Source organism: Plecotus auritus (assembly GCF_963455305.1).
Source record: "Plecotus auritus genome assembly, chromosome: 12".
Classification (NCBI taxonomy): Eukaryota; Metazoa; Chordata; class Mammalia; order Chiroptera; family Vespertilionidae; genus Plecotus; species Plecotus auritus.
Genome location: NC_137778.1, coordinates 27,075,702 through 27,096,045, shown reverse-complemented (window position 1 = coordinate 27,096,045; position 20,344 = coordinate 27,075,702). Strand labels below are relative to the sequence as shown.

General features: G+C 42.1%; 1 protein-coding gene across 1 annotated transcript; it reads left to right on the top strand.

Moving 5' to 3' along the window:
• The first annotated feature begins 843 nt into the window (after nucleotides 1-843).
• On the top strand, nucleotides 844-19,806 carry LOC308237859 (flavin-containing monooxygenase 1). The gene is made up of 8 exons (XM_080649112.1): nucleotides 844-990; nucleotides 3,068-3,256; nucleotides 4,452-4,614; nucleotides 6,612-6,754; nucleotides 10,114-10,313; nucleotides 16,509-16,864; nucleotides 17,610-17,682; nucleotides 19,438-19,806. Exons 1-8 carry the CDS (start codon nucleotides 859-861, stop codon nucleotides 19,772-19,774), a joined length of 1,593 nt encoding a protein of 530 aa, XP_080505238.1. The 5' UTR covers nucleotides 844-858; the 3' UTR covers nucleotides 19,775-19,806.
• Nucleotides 19,807-20,344: the final 538 nt, after the last annotated feature.

Below are 20,344 nucleotides of genomic sequence, written 5' to 3'. Positions count from 1 at the left end.
TCTGCTCTCCCTCATTCCAAGAAAACATTTGCTCAATTATTCTTTTTCACTGAAAAGGATATATATATATATATATATATATATATATATATATATATATGAATTAATTAATTCATTTAGCCATTAGGATATCAACCTCTTGGCAAGTATTTATGCAACAACTATTACAGACCAAATGTGCTGTTAGGAACTGTGAGAAAACAAGAAACAAGTCAAGAAAATGCCCAGCTTTGGAGAAACATACAGTCTTATGCAGAGAGACTAACAGGTAGAAAGTGAATCAACACTGTAATGCAGTCCCCTCTTGTAGAGTCAGGAGAGTGGCAAGTTCACCAGGGAGTCAAGGTAGTGGATGCCTCCACCGACCATCTCTGGCCATTACTCTCATGCTCCCCATCTCTGGAGTCCAACCCCTCCCCTCCTCTGCCTGTTGGAGTTCTATGCATCCACAGTGCTATGACTCCTAGTCCCAAGTCCACGCCACCAGCTGTTGTGTGGCCTCGTGTCATGTCACTACACTTATCTGAGTTTTAGTTTCATGTTTATAATATATATATGTTCAACAAGATGATCCGTGCCTGCTCTGACAGAATTTACAGTCCCAACGACGACTATACTAACATTTGGCACTAAGTCTGAGTGCGGGGAAGGGGGGCGGGAAGGGTCAAACCAGTGACCTGACCATCTCTCTTCTCACATTCACAAACACTGGAGACCAGTTGCAGATCATTCAACAGGAGCAAATCCCTTAATTGCCCAAAACCTTTTTTCTCCTTTGCTAGAGCAGCCAAGAATGGGGTGGGGCTTCCACCTATGAAAAGTAAAAAGCTCTGCCGCATTTTCCCCACACAGGAGAACATGGCCAAGCGGGTTGCAATTGTGGGAGCTGGGGTCAGTGGCCTGGCCTCCATCAAGTGCTGCCTGGAGGAAGGTCTGGAGCCCACCTGCTTTGAGAGGAGTGATGACCTTGGGGGCCTGTGGAGATTCACAGTAAGTGGGGTTTCAACCACTTTGTTGTGTCTATTTAGAAAAGGACTTGACCGATGCAAAAAGACATTGAATTTCTTCCACAAGGGCCAGCTGCTCTGGGGAGGGACTAGAAATATCTGCTGAACCAGGAAGGGCCACTGAAAAAAAAAGCAGGGCACAGCCTGAGCTTAAGTGGAAGGTGTCAGCCGCCTTACAAACTTTATCCAGAGCCAAGAGGAAGAAAGATGCCCCTGAAGGGCTGCGGAAGAGGTTGAAGTGGCTGGGACGGGCCAGGAAAGCCCAGGACCAGGGGAGCAGGAGCAGAACCAGGGGGCTGAGGCAAGACCAGAGACGGCAGTGTTTGTGGCAAAGGTTAAACACAGCACAGGAAGTGCAGCCTCTGCCTGCAAGACTGAGCTGCATGTGCCTGCTTCTTTCTCTAGCCCGGCTCTATCTGAAATTAAACAGCACAGGGCTCAGTGTACAATGGGGTCTATCCTCAAGGTCCTGTTTTCCAGGCAATCTCAGTCCATGCCAAGAATAATCAGAAGTCAGAATAATCAGAATGCGGGTTTGGAGACTTTTTTGTTCCCTGAGCAAAAGAAATATTCTCAAATATTAGCAGGGATACAGTCTGGACTGGAGACGGGGTTGAGGTGATGAAGGAGGACAGGGGACTATAAAGCCCATCAGTTACTGGTTTGGGGTCCAGGGGGTTATAGAGGCCCTGCTGGAGGCACCTGAAACCCTATGAGTCCACGGCTCAGCCTGGGAAATATTAGCATTAGATCTCCACAAACCTCCAATTTTCCCTCCTTCTCAGGAGAGCAAGAACATTTCCCCTGAGCCTGAAATGTGCTGGGGAGGAATAGTGAAAGGGAGCAAGGTGTCATGTATCCCGGCCTCAGAGTCCCTAGAGGGCTAGAGAAAGAGAACATTCCTCTATTACAGAGGGTAGTATTTGGAACTGGAATAAATTAATTGTTTTCTAACTCAGTGAGCAAAGCTCCAGAGAGGCCAAGGTTGCATAGGCCAGCTGGGCTCACATAGAGAAGAAGTGTGTATCTTGAAATGTGTCCAACCACTGAATATGACCATCATTGCATACAGACCTCCAAAAAGGAACTGATGAAAGAGCACAGCTGTTCCCATGATTCAAAATGCCTATGTCTCAATAGGATAGCAGAAACCCAATATTCAGGCCATTGTAAACCCCACCCCTCGCCGCCACCCCACGTCCATTGAAGACAGTGTTAATCAAGCATGATACCCCTCCTCTGATGAGCCTCAGAATCCTTCTTAACACAGCACTCCAGAGAAGCACTACTAATCCATCAGAGTGGGGACTGAAATTGCCCAATTAAGGGCACTTCTAATAGTGTTTCACCATACACACGGTTATCAAACCTGGAAACCTTTTACCTGCTTCCTCTCCAAAGTCCTAAACCCCATAAATTGTACCTTACTGCTGCTTATCAATCCCACTCTCTTGGTTTCAACTATCATTGCCTCTGCTCAGGCCCTCATTAGCAAGCACATGGGCTCTTAATTAGCCTCCTTCCTTTCCAGATCCCTCTAATTCACCTTTTATAGAACCAGAATTATCTTTCCAAAATTCCACATTCAAACATTAGGAAGACTGCCATAACCTTCCTATAGAATCCAAATTCCTTAACTTTAGATATGAAATCTTTCATAATCTGAACCCTGTTTCTCCATAATCAACAATACCCCATGAAACCAAAGAACCTAGGAATTGCCCATCATTCAGATACTACTTCCTGGCTTCCATCTATTTCCATATTCTCCTGTACTTTGCTGTGATACTGTGTGAATCTGGACAAGTGAGTTCATCCCAGGTTTATTTGTTAGCATGTGATGCGTGAAATTATAATTCTGATCATGAAATTCATAGTGGGATCCAATGTTCACCATCTCTGAAGGGCAGGATAGCAAATCCCACTAGAAGGTGACAGGTGGCATATATCACCTTAATATTGCTCAATGTGTAGTTGTCTAAGAATTAGCATCCATTTCATGGGTGTGCCCTCACATGCACAAACACATCCATGCTCATGTGCACGCACTGTCTGTACAGGAACATGTTGAAGAAGGCAGAGCCAGCCTCTACAAGTCCGTGGTTTCCAACAGCTGCAAGGAGATGTCCTGTTACCCAGACTTTCCATTTCCAGAAGATTATCCAAACTATGTGCCCAATTCTCAATTCCTGGAATATCTCAAAATGTATGCAAACCAGTTCAATCTTATGAAATGCATTCAATTCAAGGTAAGACACAGCATCGATCAATAGTCAGGAAGTACTTTTTAGCCTGTTTTTTGTGCTCTCTCTGTAGCCTAGACTTGGAAAATGAACTGGCAGGACTGATGTGACCTGGCTAGATTCCTTTTTCCCTTGTACTTAACCACACCCCAAGTGAATCTGAAGTTAGAGGCAGCTACTTTGTGTAAAGATTCACATGCATTACATTTTTATTTGTAATACTTATATACAAATATCCTGAGGGGCCTTAAATATATCTAACTATATTTTCAACTTGGACCAATCGCCTGCACAGAGGACAACTGAGAACTATTGGTGCCTGTGTACTCTCTTCTTTACTATCCTTTGATCGGGATTGGCATGTGCAATGGCCCATACACATATCCTTGAGAATAGAAAAATCTTTAAATATTATTCTTCATACTGGCCCTACTCATCTCCCTTCCCATTTTGGAGGACAGAGAGGGAGGAAGGTAGAAGGACATGAATAAGTGAATATATCATCTTTCTCTTTCTTGTCTCCTTTTTTCATTCCTCTCCAAAAAACAAAAAACAAAAAATGAAAATCCATGTGTTTCCCTTCTCCTGTTTCCCTCCCTATTGAAGTTGGGTATGTTGAGGAATCCATAAGGAACTAGAAACACAGAGAAAGCAACATAAATGGAAAGATTGATGAAAACAAGTAACAAAAATTATTTATATTCACAACCTTTAAAGTACTCCTGCTCAAAACAAACTCGAAGACATATCTCCACCTCCATGTTCACTGCAGCATTATTTACAGTGGCCAAGACATGGAAACAACCTAAGAGTTCCCTGATGGATGAATGGATAAAGAGAATGTGTGTGTATGTGTGTCTGTGTGTGTGTGTGTATGAATGTCGTTCAGCCACTTTTTGAAAAATAGAAAGAAACCCTGCCATTTGCAACAACATGGATAGACCTTGAGGGTATTATGCTAAGTGAAATAAATCAGAGAAAGACAAATATTATATGATCTTACTTAAATATGGAATCTAAAAATCTGAACTCATAGAAGCAGAGACTGGGTTGGTAGTTGCCAGAGATAGCCCAATTCAATTTATAGGGTTATGCTTATTACTTATGTAGAATCTGTGCTCTATGTTTGAAATGTCAACTGGCACATCATCCTTACTGGAACCTTGACAACTATTTAGCACATCTGTGATTCTTTCTTCAGACTGAAGTGTGCAGGGTAACTAAACGTCCAGATTTTACTGTCACCGGCCAATGGGAGGTGGTCACCCTGCATGAAGGGACGCAAGAGTCCACCATCTTTGATGCCATCATGGTCTGCACAGGTTTCCTCACTAACCCACATCTGCCACTGGACTCCTTTCCAGGTATAACATTTTCCGCAGTTGACCTTAATTTGTCTCGTGGAGCTACCCTGATACTTGGTTTGTCTGGGAATGAATGCCTATGGCTCCTCCATTAAGTAGTTAAAGTTGTTAGGTAACAGGTCTTTTTCCTAGTCTGCAGGTCCTAACCAGTGTTTGGCTTTCATATGTTCCAAACAGCCTGTGAGTACCGAAGGATAGAATGAATAATTAACAAGCAGTTTGATGCTTCACTGAGGTTCAATGTCCCTCCTTAAGACATGGGATGCCTAGACAAGCTGGTAGCCTAAGCACATTGCCAAGTTGAGTTCAGAGGCCACCAAAAGTCAATCAGTGACTAAAGGAAAAACCAGTTTGATTTTTGAGGAGTTTTTTTATTATATGAGTCATAGCAATTACCATGGCACTGGGTCACTCATCAACAGGGAGATGAGTCTTGGAGGCAAGTGAAGACATCTTTTTCTGTCTTTTGCAACTAAGATTCGTGTTAATTGCCATCATATATCAATTGGGTTACAATTCAGAGGGAATAGAAAATGCAATCGTTGGTTTATTTCCTCTGCAGTAAGTATTCAAAAAGTTAAAACTTGAGGAAATTTTTCTTTAAATATGACCTGTAGTGATCTCAAGGTTCATCTTCCAATAAATTCACATGTATCCACTGGTTCTCAGTCTGACCCCAGAGGTTACTCAAGTCAGGTCAGGTTAAGATAAAGCATATCCCAAAAAACTGCCATAGAACAGAATCATTGAAGAAAAGCAACAAGTTCAGTCTTCTTCCCAATGCAGGAAACTGCTACATTATCCCTGAGAGAGGCTCACCACCTCCGCTTGAACACATTCAACAATGGACTCTCACCACCCCACATGACAACCCAATTCTTCGTCAGTTGTTGCCTGCAGAGAAAATTACTGAGCAGTGAGTTACTCCAAACTCCTAAGGAGTGCCTATATAGGATCACTCCAAGAATCAAGTTCCATAGCATTGAGAGTGCATTGCATTTATTTACCACCTACAGTATATTGCACAAGGTGCTAAGAATGTAAAAGTGAATAAGAGACCATGCAGCCTGTATGGAAAGAGTGGATTTTTGTAGGAGTCTGATAGAGAAATGACAATCCACAAATAACCTGGAGTGAAAATAATACTCATTTTACAATAAGCTCATATATATACCTTCAATGGTCCTGGATCTGCTCACCAGGTGTCACTCAAGTCAGATCAGATTAGGAGAAAGCATACTCTGAAAGCAACTGAGTCAATATACTCAGTTTGACTAGGACCGTGGTTGGCAAACTGCGGCTCGCAAGCCAATTGCGGCTCTTTGGCCCCTGGAGTGTGGTTCTTCCACAAAATACCACGGCCTGGGTGAGTCTATTTTGAAGAAGTGGCATCAGAAGAAGTTTAAGTTTTAAAAATTTGGCTCTCAAAAGAAATTTCAATCGTTGTACTGTTGATATTTGGCTCTGTTGACTAATGAGTTTGCCGACCACTGGACTAGGATAAGCTTGAAGCCCAGGAGATATAGATTCAATTAACAAGCTAAATTACCTTGGGACTTGCACTTAACCTTCCTAACCCTTTGTTTCCTCACCGATAAGTGAGGGACTCTTGTTCCTTGCTTGTGAAAATTCTATATAAATCAAATTTTATATATATTTGATGTTCTGTCAAATATAGGATGTTCTGTCAACCTTTAACTGGTAATGACTCCTTACATTTTTCTTTATAAATCTTTTTGCCATGATATTTCAATTTAATAGTTAATTATCTAGTAAATAAAACTAAATAAAATGAAGTACCCCCATTGAATAAATAACTCACTAATTGCTGTAGCTCGCAAAGTCATGTATTCATATTTCAGATTTTCTTAAAATTGAGTACGCTGCTATAAACAACCTAAATAATGTGTCTAAAGGATGTCACTGATTGAACAATACTTATGTTTTACTCACTGATTCTCTAAAGTCTCTAGTTGACATCTTATTTTTTTCTATAGGCATAAATACATTTGAAGGTCAATACTTTCATAGCCGACAGTATAAACATCCAGATATATTTAAGGACAAGAACGTTCTTGTTATTGGAGTGGGAAATTCTGGCACAGACATTGCTGTGGAGGCCAGCCATGTGGCAAAAAAGGTAAAGTTCTTTGGTTTTCTTAGTTTTAAATGTTTTTTATTTCAATTAAGATTGCTATTGAACCCATCAATAATTTTTTATTTCTTTATTTTTCAATTAGAGTTGACATGCAATATTATATTAGTTTCAGGTATACAACATAGGGAATAGATTTTATATAACTTATGAAGTATTCCCTCTGATAAGTCTAGTGCCCTTCTAGAGCCATACGTAGTTGTTACAATATTATTGACTATATTCCCTATGCTGTACTTTACATCCCCATGACTATTTTTACAACAGCCAAGAAGGTATCATTCTCAATGTGATTTAATGAAGAACTTCATCTTAAGATACATGCCTCAGGCAAACAGTGTTGGACACCATGATAAATTATGAAAGGAATGAAAATGCCTAAAACACATATACAACATGAATTTTTAAAGTATTTTTTCCTAAACGTTTATAAATTTTAACGCAAATTTCAGGTGGCATCTTTCCTCCAAAACCTACTCCTCAGACTTCCTGTTTTTGTTGTTTTCCCAGTCATGCCATGAGAGCTACCAGAGGTGTCTCTTACCCAGTTCCATAGGTCAGACAATCCTGGCAGTTTCTCCTTGCTAAGCTCTCCCATTTGCCCCCCCCCCTTTTGGATTACTTGTCACCACCATCATCAGATCCATACCACCTCACACTACAGCTGTGACATTGTCCTCCTAATAATAATTGTAGAAATAGTTAATATTTATTGGGGTTTACTCTGTGCCAAGTGCTTCACTAAGTGCATTGCCCCAACCAATCACTGAAGCAAGCCACTGATGCAGGTACTGTTAGTACCCTGACTACAAATAAAGAAATTGAGGCTTAGAGAGGATAAGGAACCTGCCTAAGATCATAACCCTAGCAGGTGGTAGAGCCAGTCTTCAAATCCAAGTATCTTTAATTCAAAGCCCCTGTCCCTAATTCTACCCTGCACCCACCCCATCCATCCCCCCAGATGCCCAACCACCAACAAATAAATCCTCTGAAAAGCCTGCTCTTGTTATGACACTCTTATGTTAAAAAAATATATATTTAAAACTTCTAATAACTCCCCTATCTAAAATAATAGTAATAAATTGTAAATGTATTAGCTCTGTGTTATAGGGTTCTCCATAATCTGGTCCAAATCTGCCATTTTAACTTGAAACCACGCCCCCTCTACTTTCCTACACAACATCAACTATAGCCTGACAGGTGTATTCTGAGCCCTTTCCAATCCTGTGCCTCTGTTTCCCCCTTCGATCACATCACATACCCCTTTTGCAGTACCCTTTTCTCTTTCATTACCAATCACATGGACATTCCAAGCTATCTCACCCCAACACAAAGGCATCTCTCCCTAGTAAGAATTGATGTGATACTTGTAATATACACTCCTCAGTTAACACGTTTTAACTCTTACTATTGCTAATTACATTTATAGTATACATTTTCTTTCCCACTATGCTATAAACTCATTGAGAGCCATTTGGCCAACAAATACATATTAGTTGTTGGCTTCTGATGTGCTGAATGTTGCACCAGGCACTGGGGGTACACTGAAGAACACAACAACAAGTTCCCCCTACCATGGAGCACGTAGTCGTAGGGAGAACAGATGCTGGTAACAAGTATAAATAAATAGATCAATGATTGCAAGAGTGAAAGTAGCCAAATTTTACATAAAGAAAAAGGACTGGGAGTTTATAACTTTGATATTCCCTTCTTAAACTTTCAAATAAAGGACTTGATGACTGATTTGTTGATTGATTGATTTGGAAAGACTTAGCAGTCTGGTGAAGTCATCCTGAAGAAAGAGAAAGGAGGTCCTGAAACAAAAATTAGCATAGTCTCATCCACTATGACCACCACATGTGGGAAGCAGATTATTGGGTCGATGTTTCTAATCACTTGGAAATTTCTTCAGTCAGAAAACATGTGTTGGCACACATCTAATCATTTCTGTATAAACCAAGAAACTCTTCTCCGTTTAAAACAAAATTCATATCTCCCAACATGTCCTATCTGATTCTATATCACAACAAAGAGGCAGGTTCAGTACAAATATGTCTAATGTACAATTATTGATATACTCACAACTCTTTCTCTACATTTCCTGTATTGCATATACTGCTCCATTATAAGGCCAAACAGCACATATAATAAAAACACTGACCCTGTAGTCTGGTTGCCACACCCCAGTTTGTTGGGGGGGAAGCCATCTGTTAAATCAGTTTGTTTTGTATCTGCAGAGTAACAGATTGGTGGACCAAATTTTCTGAGTTTTAAACAGTTGTATAGACAACTTCTTATTGTGTATGTACTAAAAAAAAAACAACAAAAAAAACCTATCAGCTTTGTGAATTCAGTCAGCTGGTAAATTTAGTCAATCTATAAATAAAAATAAAGTCCACCAAACCTAACTGTATTACTGAATTTTACTGCCAGTTCAAACAATGGTTTCTGTTGAAATCTTTTCTAGACACCTATTAATTGCTGCCACACCCTGTTCTTATTTTCTACATTTATTATAATACTAGTGGCCTGGTACATGATATTTGTGCACCTGGGCGGGGGGGTCCCCCAGCCTGGCCTGTGCCCTGTCACAGTGCGGGAGCCCCGCAATCCATCGCCCCAAAGAGGTAGGCCCTGCACACCCATCCAGGGCTCCTCGATGGATTGCCCCAAAGAGGTAGGCCAGAGCTGGGGGAGGCCTGCAGACCCCTGGCGCAGGCACACAGGGAGGCCTCCACCGCTGCCCCAACCCCGTCCCTGCCACTGCAAGTCCCCGCCCACTCATGCCTGCTGCGCATGCAGCCTGCTGATCAGTCGTTATACGTGAGGGTGTCCCGACCAATTTGCATATTACCCTATTATTAGTATAGTTGTCTTAAGGCGGTGGTCGGCAAACTGCGGCTCTGGCTCGCGAGCCACAGTTTGCCTCTCTGTTGACTAATGAGTTTGCAGACCACTGCTAGAGTAAATGTTACCATGTAGTTGGAAGCTGTGAGGATTAGGCAATTGTGGCATATTGTGTGCAAAGACGTAAATGGTAGTATATGACAGTGGTCGGTAAACTCATTAGTCAACAGAGCGGCAAACCACGGCTTGTGAGCCACATGTGACTCTCGAGCCACAGTTTGCCAACCACTGTCTTAAGGCATTTTAATACACTAGGTACTCAAACCATTATCTTTAACTTTAGAATAGGAGTTGAGGGAGCCAAACTATCTTGTCAGGGATGTATTTTGGAGGTGGCAGACTTTTTGATGTCATTCAATGTATGAAACTTCTCAAATCTCTGGCAGGCCAGCACTGTTCACTTTGTCAGACTGAGTGACCTCTCTGATTGCTTCCAGGTGTTCCTTAGCACCACTGGAGGTGCATGGGTGATGAGCCGAGTCAGTGAGTCGGGGCTCCCATGGGACATGCTGTTCATGACTCGATTTCATAACATGTTGAGAAATTCTCTCCCAACTCCAGTTGTGACTTGGTGGATGTCAAGAAAGATAAACAGCTGGTTCAATCATGCAAACTATGGCTTAGCACCAGAAAATAGGTAAATATGATGTATCTGTAGAGGGCTATTAGGAGAAGAAGCCAGGTCCTTCTCCCAGCATATCCAAACCAGGAAATAGCATGGCAACATGCCTGAACATGAAGGAAAATTTCATACACACTTCCTTGATCATAGTAGCTAACCGCTTTTGTGTTCTCGGTAAGTAAAATTATGAATTTTACCTTGTCAACAATCTTTAAAGTGAGTATTATTATAATCTCCCCTTCATTATGGGTAAACTGAGGCTTAGAGAGGAAGTTCAGTCACTTGCCCAAGCTCATTTAGTAATAAGTGAGCTCTGTGACGTTACTTAAACCTCAGCTACAGCAATCCTTCAACATTATCTTGTATTAGTTTCAGGTGTACAGCATAGTGGTTAGACAAACATACTTTACAAAGTGTTGCCCCTGATATTTCCAGTACCCATCTAGCACCATACATAGTTATTAAAGTATTATTGACTACATTTCCTATGCTGTACTTTACAACCCTATAACTATTTTGTGACTACCAATCTGTACTTCTTAATCACTTCACCTTTTTCACAGTCACCATCCACCCCCACTCCCACCTCTAGCAACCATCAGTCTGTTCTATCTATGAATCTGTTACTATTTTGTTTACTTTATTTTTTAGATTCCACATAAAAGTGAAATCATATGGTATTTGTCTTTCTCAGTCTGACTTATTACACTTAGCATAATACCCTCTGGCTCTATCTATGCTGTCGCAAATGGTAAGATTTCATTCCTTTTTATGGCCAAGTAATATATATATATATATATATATATATATATATATATATATATCACAGCTTTTTTTATCCAGCTGTAGCAATCAAACGAGAGTGATTTGTCTATGACTTTTTTTTTAAAACGCCACTCAAGTTATTTTTTTAATTGATTTCAGAAAGAAAGGGAGAAGGAGAGAGAGATAGAAACATCAATGATGAGAATCATTGATTGGCTGCCTCCTACAAGCCCCCTACTAGGGATTGAGTCTGCAACCCGGGCATGTAACCTTTACTGGAATCGAACCCAGGACCCTTCAGTCCTCAGGCTGACACTCTATCCACTGAGCCAAACCAGCTAGGCTGTCTATGACTCTTTTGACAAAAGCAACATGCTTGCCTTGTTTCACTGGGTAGGAAAAATCAAATCCTATAGTTGCCCTTCAGCATCTCTCTAATAGCAGTGCCTTCTTGACCTTGTCAAGATGACCTTGACTTCAGTCTGAGCTGTCACTTACAACCTATGATTTATTGTATTATCAAGAACTAATGGTTTTAATTCCTTATTCATTAAGTTGGTACAATGAGCTTCTATTACTCCCGTCTGGGCCAGATTTAGCTCTGGCCCAGCATGGATCAGGTGGCACCCAAGCCACCATTGACAGCATATGGTCCCCTTCCTGCTACATACACAGCTTTCCTCTTGCTCCCTTCATCCTTCTCTCACATATCTTACTCTTCCCTCCCCTCTATTATCCCCATCTATTCTTTCCTTATCTCTTATCTATCACCCTCTTCTACCTCTGACCTCTGAGCCTCCCAGGAGTTTTGACTCTTTTCATCAGAACTTTTTCTACCATAAGCTTTACCTAGCCTAGGTGGTAGCCCATCTATATATATATAAAAGGCTAATATGCTAAGTGTCCCTCCGATCAGTTGCTATGACCAACACTGACCACCAAGGGGCAGATGCTGCCAAGCTGCAGTGACTTGGCAGTGGCGGTTCTCAGGTGACACATCCCAAAACCAGAGAGGAGGGAGCCTGATTCCTCGTGGGGCCACGCAAATTCCACTTTCTGCCATGGGTTATGTTGTTGCTGGGGCACTGTCGGCCCCGAATCTGGTTTATTGCACACTTGCGTTTGCATTCAATGTGCATGACTTCATGCACTGGTCACTAGTGGGACTATAAAGCATTTTATTTAATCCCATATCCTCCAGAAAATGTGAGAGGAGACTAAGGAATTATCATTCTTTAATTTACAATGTTCTTGCATATGTACTATTTCCTGTACTCTTCATTCCACCCAATGAGCTGATACAAAGTCATACCCCTGTATGATAGATAAATAAGGCCTAAAGCGACCAAATGACTTTCCAAACCCTGTTAAATACAAACAATACTTTGCCTTTTTTATAGCCATATAATCTATAGGAACATTTTATTTTAAATTCAAAATCATTGTAATCAGCTGTTGGATCCCTATTTTTTAATTTATTTTTTTCATCACCATTTATCCCCTCTATGCCCTCTTCCACCTCCACCCATCTCCCTCAACCCCCACTCAGCACACTGCTGTCCGTGCCCATGAGTTCTCTTTTTTCTTTTTTGCTCAATCACTCCACCCCACCCCACCCCCAACACCCCCCCCACCCCGACCCCCGAACCCCCCACTAGAGCTTTCTGCCTGCTCTCTATGAATCTGCCTCTATTGTGTTTGGTAGTTCAGATTGTTCATCATTATGATGCTGTCTCTTGCTGTGGATTCACCATAAGCCAAATATGGCTTGGCTCATTGAAAATCAGTGTTTGTTTAGTGATTCCAAAGGCACAGCCATAAGAGGAGAATTCTGCCCTCGTCCCTTTGAAGCGCATGCACGTTTTCCTTATACAATTGCTTCCAGGGAGGCGAGAGCCTCTGGCAGCGTGGGCCAAGGTAGACTCCCCGGTCCTCCCGCAGTCCTTCAGCGTTCAGCTGTCTCCAAATGGCAGCGAGAGTGAAGCTGAATTTCAGCAGGCGCCGACCTCCTTCTCCTCAGGCTTCCAAACTCTAGTAAATGTAAGTCATTTTCCTGTCCTTCTGGGTCCCTCGTGAGCCCCCACAGAGGTAACTTTCCTGTCCCGAAACTGACCCCTCGGAAGGCGGCGGCGGGTGGGAGGAAGGCCCTGGCCCTGGGCCCCTCCAGAACAATGTCAAATACACGCCTATGTAGGGAGCGGTGACTCCTGAGAGACACCCGAGCGCTGAATGAGCCGCTTCTGACAACAAACCAGAGAAAGAGACCAAACAGAGAAGGCTGGGAGGCGGGAACCCTCTGGAAGCTGCAAGCCTCCCCACCCAGAGGAACAGGCTGCGCGCGCCATTACGCCCCCTCCACCCGGACCGGGCGGCGGCAGCTCCACTGGGGGCTTTGGCCTACCTGTGGATTCCCAGAGCACGGTCCCAACTACGTGGCCTGGAGCCTTTGGCCTTAGAACAAAGGGAACAGGCAGGAACAGCAGGGTGTCGTCAGTCACCAGGCGCCATGCCCGTCCAGCAGGCTCTACCCGGCGCCCAGCGCGCATGCCTGGCTCCGGAACTGCCTGCACCTGGAGCTGCACCCGGTGCTGCGCCGCCTCAGAGGGCCGTTCTCCACCCACCACCTTCAGAACAACAAACATGACAGAAGGTCAGAGGCTGGGGAAGGGCAGCCTCCGCAAGCCCTGGCCGAGGAGCCAGTGAGCACCATTCTTATATCCCCTCCACCTCCATAGGGCCCACGGAGGCTCTATTCGGGGCTTTGGCCTACCTGCGGGGTCGCTTGAACGTTCCCAGCTACACCACCTGGATTTGCCTGGCACAATAGGGCATCACTATGTGCACCCGCTGGCCGGTGCTCCAGGTGCAATACGTGCCTGACCAGCTTCAATCTGCTTCCCAAAACTACCCAGCACATCAAGCCCACACAGAGGTCTCTTCTACACGGGACCACTATGTGAATAACAAACAAGAGAGACGCTGTATACAGAAGGCTGGGGAGCTGTGGGAGCTCTCTTGGGGCTGCTGGAATTCTCCCAGGTTGGATGGGCTGCTGAGGGCCATGGTTTAAGTCCCCCTCAATCTCCCTAGGGTGGCCTTGGGCTCTGTCCAGGTGCTCTGGTCTGGCTGCAAGGTCTCTGTAAGGTGTTCCTGGTCACAAGCCCATTTTGGATGGAACGTAGGGAGCAAGCAGGATCAACAGGGCAGCACCACATGCACCTGGCTGGCCTCCCCATCTGGAGCCACGCTGGCTTAGTGGGACAGCACCCCAGAGACCTTGGCAGCCACCCGGCTCCTACCAGCCTGCCAAAACCACCCAGCATGCACAGCCTGCACAGAGGCCACTTCCCTATAAAACCACTTTTCCAAGACTGGAAGAGACAGATATTTTGTCTAATTCATATAAACAAGCATAGTAAGTCAACCAAAAGGAAAAGGCACAAGAATATCTCTCAAATGAAGAAACAAGAAAAATTCCCAGATAAAAACCCTAAGGAAAGCAAGATAAATAATTTACCTGATAAAGAATTCAAAGAGCCCTAGCCGGTTTTGCTCAGTGAACAGAGCGTCGTCCTGCGAAATAAAGGGTCCCGGGTTCGATTCTGGTCAAGGGCACATACCTTGGTTGCAGGCTCCTCCCTGGCCCGAGCCCTGGTTGGGGCATGTGCAGGAGGCAACAAATCTATGTGTTTCTCTCATTAATGTTTCTCTCTGTCTTTCCCTCTCTCTTCCACTCTCCCTAAAAATCGATGGGAAAATATCCTTGGGTAAAGATTAAAAAAAAAAAAAGAATTCAAAGAAATGGTCATAAGTATGCTCACCAAACTGGAGAGTAAAATAGAGGAATTTAGGGAGAATTTCAGCAGTTAGAAAGTATAAGAAAAATCGAGCTAACTTGAAGTATATATCTAAAATGAAAAACACGTTAGAAGGAATCAACAGCATATTAACTAACACATAATTACAGATCAGCAGCCTAGAACACAGATAGTGGAAATCGGCCAATCAGAACAGCAGAAAGGAAAAAGAATTTTTTAAAATGAGTGTAGTTTAGGGACCTCTGGGATATCTGGTGCTCAAACAGTTGCATTATACGGATCTCAAAAGAAGAAGAATGAAAAAAGAACTGAAACTTTAAAAAATAATAGCTAAAAACTTTCCTAACCTGAAAAAACTAAAAAGTTTTTGCACAGTGAAAGAAACTATCAACAAAATGAAAAGACAACCTATACTGATGAAAGAAGACATTTGCAAATAATATATCCAATAAAGGATTACTATCTAAAATATATAAATAACTCATACAGTTTAACACCCCAAAAAAATCATTTTAAAAATGAACAGAGGACCTGAATAGACATTTATCCCAAGAAGACATAAAAATGGCCAACAGATACATGAAAAGATGCTCAATATCACTAATCATCAGGGAAATGCAAATTAAAACTACAATGAGATATCAACTGACATCTGTCAGAATGGCTATCGTCAATAAATCAAATTACAAGTGCTGGCGAGGGTGTGGAGAAAAGGGAATCCTCATGCACTGTTGATGGGATTGTAAATTAGTGCAGCCACTAAGGAAAACAGAGTAGCCTCATAAAATTAAAAATAGAGCTGCCGGGGGATAATGGGGGAATAAGGACACATACGTAACACCTTAATCAATAAAGAAATTAAAAACAATAGAGCTGCCATACAATCCAGCAATTCCACTTCTGGGGATTTATCCGAAGAAAACAAAAACATGAATTTAAAAATATATATGCACCTATATGTTCATTGCAGCATTACTAGTAATAGCCAACATATGGAAGCAACCTAAATGTGTATGGATAGATAAATGGATAAAGAAGATGTGGTATGGTCATATTCAGCAATAAAAGGAATGAAATCCTGCCATTTGTGACAACATGAATAGACCTAGAGGGTAGTATGCTAAGTGAAATAGGTCACAGAAAGACAAATACCATATTATATCACTTCTAGGTGGAATCTAAAATAACAAATTAAGTAAATAAATAAGACAAAACAAACAAACTCATAGATATAGAGAACAAGCTGATGGTTGCCAAAGGGAAGGATGGGTAGGAAAAGTGGGGGAGCCCAGGTTTCATGATGAGGATGTGTCCGTGCAGGTTCATTGATTGTAACAAATGCACCACTCTGGTGGGGGATCTGGATGGGGGAGGCTTTGTGTGAGGAGGGGCAAAGGGTATATGGTAAATCTCTGTACTTTCAACTTAATTTTGCTGTGAACCTAAAACTGCAATAAGTTATAAAGTCTATTTTTTTTAAATGTTTTAAGCTCAGGACGAATTTAAAAAGACTGGCAGCTCCTGTTTAGCCAGGAGCAGGGTCCCAGAATGAAGACAGAAAGGGAGGAGACAGGAGGGCTGCTGTATCGTTCCCTGGCAGATATATCTCTCCTGTGTTTTTGTTCAGGACACAGCTGAAAGAGCCTGTGATAAATGATGAGCTCCCAGGCCGTATCATCACTGGGAAAGTGCTCATCAAGCCAAGCATAAAGGAGGTGAAGAAAAACTCTGTCATATTTAACTACACCCCAAAGGAACAGCCCATTGACATCATTGTCTTCGCCACTGGATACACCTTTGCTTTCCCCTTTCTTGATGAAACTGTAGTGAAAGTCGAAGATGGACAGGCATCGCTGTACAAGTACATCTTCCCCGCACATCTGGAAAAGCCAACCCTGGCTGTCATTGGCCTCATCAAACCCTTAGGCTCCATGATACCCACAGGAGAAACTCAAGCTCGATGGGCTGTTCAAGTCCTGAAAGGTAAGTGCATGAGAAACAGCAGAGCAGGTGTGTTCAGTTGGCCATGTTATATTGGATACTGGAAATTTCTAGACCCTCCCTCCCTCCTATCCAAAGCAACAGAATATTTTTTTAAATATATTTTTAATTGATTTCAGAGAAGAAGGGAGAGGGAGAGAGAAATAGAAATATCAATGATGAGAGAGAATCCTTGATTGGTTGCCTCCTGCACACCCCCTACAGGGGATTGAGCCCACAACCCGGGCATGTGCCCTTGGTCAGAACCGAACCCATGACCTTTCAGTTTCCAGGCTGACGCTCTATCTACTGAGCCAAACCAGCTAGGGCCAAAGCAACAGAATCTTTAAAAGCAGAATGTATTCTATTATTTGCTGAATTACACTACCATAATGAACCTGTGCCATTATCAGCACAAAAGATAAGCCAGAGCTCAAAGAAGTCACTTAGGTTGACTGAATGGACTACTTCAATTAAAATTTAAGAGTTCAACCAATTCGATGACAAAGTTCAGGCAAACTAGATGTGAGGTTCTGTCATATCAGGTAAGTAGCAAGATGACCAGATGCTGATCTTTTGGGCCAGGAACATACCAACCACTAGGCCACTTAGGCTGCTAGCACATTTGCCAGAAGAGCCGACAAGTAGCTGGGTACTAATAATAAATGCTGAGCAGTGGGAAAGCATCTTTACCCACTAAGCAAGCACCTAAACCTAAAGTTAAATTGCATTTTTGTTTGTTTTACAGGCGTGAATAAGTTGCCACCTCGAAGTGTCATGATAGAAGAAGTTAATGCCAGGAAAGAGAACAGGCCCAGTGGGTAAGTTAACAACTTTTGTGCCCTTTTTGAATTTTAACTGAAATTGGCAAAAACCATAACAAAGAGAGGTGAGGGTTACGCTAGAGGAAAAAGAAGCGCCTGAGACTTAGAGGAAAAAACAAGTCTGTTTAAGAAGAGAGGAGGGAAAGGGAAATTGAGACATTTTAATGTCCCAAAATCATCCAGGGGTCCTCAAACTTTTTAAACAGGGGGCCAGTTCACTGTCCCTCAGACCGTTGGAGGGCCGGACTATAGTTTTTTAAAAAAAAATATGAACAAATTCCTATGTGCACTGCGGGCCCGGGATGAGTTGGCTGCTAAGCAGGACAGGCAGCGGAACCCAGCGGGCCGGATAAATGTCCTCGGCGGGCCACATGTGGCTCACGGGCCATAGTTTGAGGACCCCTGGGACATCTTACACCACATGGAGTTTGGATTCTAAATCAAACATCGTTAACACTCCTCTACCAGATACATTATTCCATACCTTCTCCATAATCAGAAGGCAAACAGGTTTGTCCACTCTGACACTAGAAGGGTCTGCTCATGTATTCATTCAACAAATCTGTATTCAGTTGTCTTATTTTATTCAGACCCAATCTAGAGCAAGTCTGCAAATTGTGGCCTGGTGGCCAAATCTACCAACCACTTGTTTTATTCTTTTACATTTTTAAATGCCTGGGGGGGGGGGGGAAGGAAAATGAAAATATTTTGTAATATGTGAAAATTATATGAAATTCAGTAGCCATAACGTTTTATTAGAACATAGCCTCACTCATTAATTTACTTACTGCCTATGGCTGCTTTCAAGTTATAACAGCAGAGTTGAGGAGTTGCAATAGAGACCATAATATAGCCCATGAAGCCTCAAATACTGACCCTCCAGCCTTTTACAGAGTAAGTTTGTTGATGCCTTTCCTAGAGGAGCGGTTTCCACTTTTCCACTCTTTGTCTGTCATTCAAGGGCCAAAGAAAATGGAAGGGAGGTGGCAGTAAAGAAGGTGGTCTTGGGCTCCCTCTCTCATTCCTAATCCAACGCAAACATCTCTGTTTTTATCTATTTTACTGTTTAGGGCTTTGATGTAAAATTTCACTTAAAAAAAAAAATGAGGTTTCTAAGGACAAAAAAAAACAGTTTTAAAAGCAATGCATTTAAGAAACATATCACTTCTCTCACTCATATATACTTCAGAATTCAAGTATTGACCTATTTTCATGGCACATCCTGAACCCAGAATATGATTTGATCTCCATTGTGGAATTCTAATATAACATAGACCATTAATTAGAGCTACAAAGTGTAAAAGCTTCTTATCACACAGTTCAGTCAATGATTTTAGGGACTAATACTAGCATTACAGGGAAATTCTACCCTATTGATTTTTGTGGCTTTTTATATTATACATACCTAGCAATAATTGAGTTTTAGAAAGACTTAGGAATAGTAAAATTATGTAAAATACTTTTTTTCTAAAAATTGCTAATCATTTCGCAAAAGAAGTAAACTAATAAAAGAGGCATTGTGAGTATTTGAGGCACCATATGTATACAGTATCTTTTCAAGGAACCCATCTTGTCTTTAAATAATACAGTGAGACCATTAGATAGACAGCTACGGGCATGGAGGGAAGAACCCAGAAACCGTTCCAAATTGTGCAGCCTCATTGTTAACTTTTGGCACTTTTACTTGTTCTAAGGTTATGATTATTTTATCTTTCTGTCTTCCCCTTGCTCCCCAATCTTCCTTTTATAAAGGTTTGGCTTGTGTTACTGCAAAGCCTTACAATCAGATTATATCACATACATAGATGAACTTCTGATGGATATCAATGCAAAACCCAACCTGTTCTCTATGCTCCTGACGGATCCACGTCTGGCTTTGGCCATCTTCTTTGGCCCATGCACACCATACCAGTTCCGCTTGACTGGCCCAGGAAAATGGAAAGGAGCCAGAAATGCCATCTTGAACCAGTGGGACCGAACATTCAAGGCCACCCGAACTCGCACTGTACAAGAATCCCCATTTTCCTTTGCAATCTTACTCACTCTCTTTCTGGTTTTGCTTGTGGCTGTTTTTCTGATTTTCCTATAAATAAAAGATTACCTAAATGGCTTGTCAGATGCACAGAGTAGATTCCCCTGCCTGCCTTTGAATCTCTGAGAAACACTAGTGATGGCAGCTGAGTTCTTTGCTGTAAAAAGCTCTATCTTCATAAGCAAGGCTGAACTACACAATCCAACAAATTAGAAAACTTGTTCAAGTAAATGTCAATTGATTTGTCCAAGGTATCAGAGCTAATAGGTAGCTAAGTCAGGACATAGGTCTCCAGAACATACATTCAGGCCTCTTGATTCCACCATTGAAACCCGTGGTTTCTAATGTTGAAATGACTTCAGAAGTCTTAATATATTCTTAATAAATATGTATATTAAGAATATATTTTTATTGACTTCAGAGAGAGGAAAGGAATCGAACCCAGGACGCTTCAGTCCACAGGCCAACACTCTATCCATTGAGCCAAACCAGCTAGGGCAATAAAAATATTTTTTAAAAGAGTGATATCATAAAAGTCATAGTATAAGGATATTTCTCTCTATGTCTCTCTCTCTTTTTATGCCCAAGAGTGTGTATGGATGTGCCTTGAATTTGGTGGGTCTTTCC

Excerpts from the sequence above, each read along its gene's own strand:
- LOC308237859 (XM_080649112.1), top strand. The coding sequence starts at position 859 with ATGGCCAAGCGGGTTGCAATTGTGGGAGCTGGGGTCAGTGGCCTGGCC. Across the intron at positions 10,314-16,508 it reads GGCTTAGCACCAGAAAATAG|GACACAGCTGAAAGAGCCTG; the intron begins GTAAATATGATG and ends GTTTTTGTTCAG. Across the intron at positions 16,865-17,609 it reads GGCTGTTCAAGTCCTGAAAG|GCGTGAATAAGTTGCCACCT; the intron begins GTAAGTGCATGA and ends TTTGTTTTACAG.